At 43.6% G+C, this 6210-nt stretch overlaps 1 protein-coding gene across 1 annotated transcript; it reads right to left on the reverse strand.

Moving 5' to 3' along the window:
• Positions 1-11: 11 nt before the first annotated feature.
• Positions 12-2385, reverse strand: LOC122766176. The gene is made up of 5 exons (XM_044020842.1): positions 2043-2385; positions 1217-1933; positions 1016-1114; positions 884-927; positions 12-787 (listed from the first exon to the last, which is right to left on the reverse strand). Exons 1-5 carry the CDS (start codon positions 2098-2100, stop codon positions 668-670), a joined length of 1038 nt encoding a protein of 345 aa, XP_043876777.1. The 5' UTR covers positions 2101-2385; the 3' UTR covers positions 12-667.
• Positions 2386-6210: the final 3825 nt, after the last annotated feature.

The following is a 6210-nucleotide window of genomic DNA, read 5'->3' on the forward strand; positions in this document are numbered from 1 at the left end:
ATGAAGTCTTTTGCACACAGGGTACCGGTCTTAAGCACTGAGCCACTCCACCCCCCTCATTATCCTCGTTCCCTACATATACTCCCTTCTCCCACTTTCAGTTGCCAGTGCGTCTTATGTATGTTCACTCCATGTTTCGAACCAAGAAAGAGATCTTTTTGAAGTTATAGTCAAGCTAAGATTTTGTTAGTTTGAGATCTAGTTTAGCTTAGCGATTAGCCTTTTTTCAGAGCTGTCCAGCTCACATTTTGTTTGTTGATTTAAAAAGTCAATAAGCTTTCTCCTGTTTCTGGTCTCGTGCATTTGGGTCCAAGCTTTGTGAAAGTTCATAACAGAATGTTTGAATAGTTGTAACTCTGTCCTGTCTAAAACCTATACTGCTGCCAGTCTTGGTCAGGACACTCTTGCAAAAGAGATTTTTAATCTCAGTGAGTTTTATTGCTGGTTAAAAACAAACAAAAGCAACAAAATGGACACATCTACAGTCATATCCAATGAAGTTCCTCTATGTACATGTTGCTAGAAACCACAGAAACAATAGCATGTAAATTACAGTGTAAATGGCTAAAGTTCAGATATTGGGGGAAAAAACTCAACCAAAACTTCACGTTTGTGATGTTTACAATAAAGAAAGACTGAGAAAAAAACAGAACTAACAAAGACAGAGTTAATGTCGAACACTGGAGTACACGCATTCATTATTTGCATTGTCCATCTGTCTTCTTGATCTGTTAGGCAGGTGGACACTTAAAGCAGCATAGTGGACATTGTCACCATCTCTGTTCCCCTGGAAACAACAGACACACACATCAGTACATTGGCTCTGTTTGTGCTAATATAAGGTGGTATATGTAAGTTTGATGAGAGATTATAATGTATTTACCTCTACATTTGATGTGGAGCGAGCTGATAATTGGGCACAAGACTCTGGTTGTGAAACACAGACATGACGGTATTTAATTCAAAAGCCAAATTCAGTGAATAGAAGCTGGTCAACATCAGAAGAAGTGATTACCTGAACATTTGTCTCTCTTGTACAGTAAGAAAGCCAGTAAAATACTCAGGAGGGTGGTGAATGTCAAAGCTCCAGCCATGATATACATTGATGACTGGTCTGCAAATGGAGACATTATAGACATTTTGTCTCTGTCATGTTTTTGTCAAAGAATGAACTGTCACTACTCATCAGATGAGGCGGCATCTAGAAGTTTCTTACCCTTAAAGTCCAGTTCAGTCCCGTTTCCAAACAGTATATGTCCACATGCGGCGACAGCACAGTAGTAGGTCCCAGCATGAGAGAGATTCACACTGTTCATTGGTAATTTGTAGACACAGGTGTGTGTTTGAGTGTTGGGTTTCCTCTCACACTGATCACTTCTGTCTCCTTTGCTGTAAATGGTTCCATGGTGAGGTTCTTGAGCGTTCTTGAGCCAGTAAACGCTGTGTTCTCCTCCAGCACATGCTCCTGTGTGAACTGTACAGTTGAGAGTGACAGAATCTCCTGGCTGAAGTCTTTGTGACTCTGACTGATGGACCAGAGGGTGAAGATTCCACCTTGAACCCTCCACACTCACAGTGATGACTTCTTGAAATTCAAACCAAACTGACACACCGACTACACACAAGTAAGTCGCTGAGTCCGAAAGTTGAACATCAGAAATGTTTAAGTGATTCAAACCAGCATCAGTTTGAAGTGAGAAGCGTGGATTTTGTCTAAAATCATTATAAAAAGTGTGCGTTCGGCCACTTGCACCTGACGTTTTTACGACACAGACAAGCTGTGGCTTTTGACCCAGTGTTTGCTTGTACCAGTAAATTTTCAAATCATCCACAGTGAATAAACATGACAAAGACACGTTGTCACCAACATTAGCTGATATAAATCCAATGTCTTGATGAGCAGTTGTGGACAGAACACGATGGTTCGTCTCAGCTGAAGAAAAAGACGAGAAAAGACAAACTCACATCTAATTTAATATATACATATATACAGTATATATTTAAATTACATTATGAACCAGAAACAAAATAAAAGAACTCACCCAGTTTCCCAAAGAGCAAATACGCCACTAAGAAGACAAAGTTTGGAGATGTCATCATGTTGAATTTGTCGTGTTGAATGACACGATACTCTTTCCACTCTGCAGATATAAGATCAAGGCATTGGCCGACAAGGCAACACTCGTCACATGTTCACTGCCTCCTATGGTTTGATGTTTCTTTTGTCTCTTAACATAAATCACATGGTGAAAGAAGCACTTTAAAATGATCTAAAATCACTGTAAAATAACAAGAGTGTACATTCAAGAAGAATTTTGAAATCAGAGCAAATCAGATTAGTCCTTTTCTCTGATCTGAAGCATGACTGTGAACTAAAAACTTTTGAAGAACATTAGTTTGCAAAACTCTTCACATACACATTATATTATCTTAGCATTTGACTCTATATTTTCTTGACAAGATTTAGGGTTTGTGGATGCACACACATCCATACACAGCTCAACATGTCACAATAGCTTGGTGCACAGCATCGATGAATTTGAGCTATAGCTTTAAGTTGCTGTGGTAATTTCAGCTCTGAGGTTGTGGCATTTTTTCCCCCCAGCAGCAGTGTACACCGAAAACCTTTAGCTTCTGCAGCATGTGGTGTAAAGATGAAAATGTAAAGGTGGTGTATTTTCCCCATGAATTATAAATGAACATATACATCAACTCAGACAGACATAATAGATGAAACTAGCGTCTTTATTTGAGGAAAAATGAAAGGTCAGCACACGTGCACATCATGTACAAAATCAGCAGGCAAAGGCCGAGTCAGGAAACAGACTAAAAGGATCATACACTTGAACTGAAACTGGTGAGAACTACTGAAATATGAGTGAATATACTGAATGAGAGAGTGACAGAGACAGTTGCAAACAACAAGGAGGGGCTTATGTAATGACAGGGCCACAGGAAATAATACAATATAAATATGCTACAAAGAATATGTGGTTGTTGGCCAGTGAGCAGGTCAAATTTTTTATCAATGACACATTGAACAATATTAATATTGTGTTATTCACGTGCATTAAAGAATAATGAATAATGAAACTTGATGTGATACATCCCAGCATTCTCCTTAAGGTCATGTTTTTTGTTTCTTCCTTTCGTTTCCTGTTTCCTGTTTTATTGTTTTATTGTGAAACTTAACTCAGCTCTCGTTTCAGATCACTTCACTTCCTGCACCTGTATGTTTTCCCTCCAGTCTTGATTGTATGCCCCGCCCTCATTAGATTCACCCGTGTCTTGTTGTCTCTCTCCACCTCATGTGTATATAAGCTGTGTTCCCTTCACCTTCTGTCTCACTTTGTCTTTCTACCTCAGTGTCAAACAGTGCAGCTTTTTTTTTGCAATTCATTGTGATTGGTTTTCCTGTTTTTTATTTTTATTTTTTATTATTAACTAATGCTTGTTTACTGACTTCTGCTTTTTCCTTGACCTTTTTGGATTTGTTTGCCTGAGCTGATTGATCTTTGTGTACCAAACCAGTGTTTTGAGATCAGTAAAGTCTTAACAGATGTGATGATGTGAAGTCAAGTAAACCTTAAAACACAAACTGATAGGTTTTGTGTACGGCGGACGCTCGGGTTTGTAAGAAAGTGCCTTTTTTTTGGCGGGTTGTGTTCCCTCCACTGAGAAGTGCACTCTCAGTGGAGGTTCCACCGTCTGGATCATCGTTTACAGGAGAGGGATGGGGAGAGACGTTAGGAGGCCGTTACTTGCCACCTCCGACCGAGACCACCGCCACGATCCACGACCGGGTACTCACCCAACCAGGGACCCACTACCATGGAACCCCCTGTTCCCACCGAAGAGCCCATGCAGATTGGTCGGACCCATCTCTCTCCCGAGGAACGAGGCCGTGGCCTCCAGGCAAACCACTCACAAAGTCTCGACAAACACTTGTTAGCATCCATAGCCTGCCTAGCTACCCTCCCCAGGCTCTGACCAGAGTCAGAATCCAAAACGGGAAGGGGATCTGTCTCAATGGGGCGTTAGTCAATTCAGGAGCAGATGAGAATCTAATGGACATGAAATTAATCCGAGAATTGAAGATTAACCTGAATCCTCTACCCTCTCCCATCACAGCCAGGGCCCTAGGTGGAAGTAAACTTTTCATGATCACCCATTGCACCGAAACATCACCATAATGATTAATGACCGTACTGAACACCTGTCTTTTCATGAATTCGAATCACCTTTTCACTCCCTCGTACTCGGTACACAACCCCGAGTTGAATTGGCGAACAGGGGAGGTAGAATCATGGGGAGGGGAATGCTCGAAATTCTGTGAGAAGAAAACCCTTGCAGCCTACCTGATCTCCACAGTGAGTAAGGCTTCGGCCCACACTAACCAGAACACCTGACAGCCCAGACTTATCCTCAGTTCCTAAAGCTTATCACCACTGGGGGTAGATGTTCAGCAAGGCTAAGGCCACGTCACTTCCACCCCACAGACATAACGACTACCCCATCGATCTAGTGCCCAAAAGGGAGAGTTTACTCACTCTCACCGCCCGAAAAGCAAGCCATGAAGGACTATATTGAGCAGTCTTTAAAGACAGGGCTAATTCGACCTTCTTCATCCCAAGCCGGTTCAGGGTTTTTCTCAGTGGCCAAGAAGGATGGATCCCTTCGGCCCTGCATAGACTATAGTCCCCTCAACTCGATTACTGTCAAAAACCGTTATCCTCTCCCCGTCATATCATCTGCCTTCGAACAATTCCAGGAAGCCTGTGTATTCACCAAGCTAGACCTCAGAAATGCATACCATTTATTTAGGATCAGAGAAGGGGATGAATGGAAGACTGTTTTCAATCCCCCGACAGGACACTATGAGTACCTGATGATGCCCTTTGGTTTGTCTAATGCCCCCGCTGTTTTCCAATCCATGGTTAATGACATTCTGTGAGATTTTCTGAACCGGTTTGTTCTTGTCTATCTTGATGACATTCTGATTTTCTCCATGGACATTAAGACCCACATCACCCACGTTAGCCAGGTTCTCCAGCAATTACTAGCGCATCAGTTGTACGTCAAGGCAGAGAAAGTCGAGTTCCACACCACCACCATCACGTTCCTTGGATTCATCATCTCCCCGTGGAAGATGGAAATGGACCCGGCGAAAGTCAGGGCAGTGAGGGACTGGCCTACACCGCCCACCAGAAGAAGGTACAGCAGTTTTTAGGATTTGCCAACAGTTAACGCAAATTCATCAGAAACTTTAGCTCAGTCGCTGCTCCTTTTCATGCACTGACCTTGTCTAGTTCCATTTGTATGGAATCCACAGGCAGAGAAGGCATTCCAACGCCTCAAGATGGCGTTCTCCTCAGCACCGGTCCTCATCATCCCGGACCCGCAACGCCAATTCGTGGTAGAGGTGGACGCATCTAACGAGGGGGTGGGGGCCGTCCTGTCCCAGAGGGCAGCTCAGGACAACATACTCCACCCCTGTGCCTTCCTGTCCAGGAAGCTCACCTCAGCAGAGCGGAATTACCACGTGGGAAACAAGGCAGTGAAGGTGGCTCTGGAAGAATGGAGGCATTGGCTGGAGGGGGCTCAGCTTCCTTTTCTGGTTTGGACCGACCATAAGAACCTGGAATACATACGTAAAGCACTTCAATTCACTCAATTCACGTCAAGCCAGGTGGTCCTTGTTTTTCAACCGCTTTAACTTTGCCTTCTCTTACAGACCTGGGTCCAAGAATGGGAAGCCTGATACCCTCTCTTGTCTCCATGACCCAGAGCCTATGGCCAAGGATCCTGAACCAATCCTCCCACTGAACCTTGTGGTCAGAGCAGTGACTTGGCCTATCGAAAACCAGGTAAAAAGTGAGCTTGGTGTGATCTCGGCACCTAGGGGCTTTCCGTGTGTGCACGGAACAAGACGTTCTCAAGGACTCAGCAGGGACTGTTGTGGACCTCTTCCAGTTCCTAGTCGCCCCTGGTCCGACATCTCCCTGGACTTCGTTACCGGTCTGACAGTCTCTAGGGGGAACGCTACCATCCTCACAGTGGTAGACCGGTTCTCGAAGGTACTGTCATGCACCGTCAATTGTGTTAGTTAGTTTTAGTTCCCTGTCACTTCCTGTTTTATTTTGTGTTAGTTTGTTTTAGTTCAGTGTCACTTCCTGTTTTATTTTGGTAAGGGTGAGCACCTTGTCTGTC

Source organism: Solea senegalensis, linkage group LG3, assembly GCF_019176455.1.
Source record: "Solea senegalensis isolate Sse05_10M linkage group LG3, IFAPA_SoseM_1, whole genome shotgun sequence".
Taxonomy (NCBI): Eukaryota; Metazoa; Chordata; class Actinopteri; order Pleuronectiformes; family Soleidae; genus Solea; species Solea senegalensis.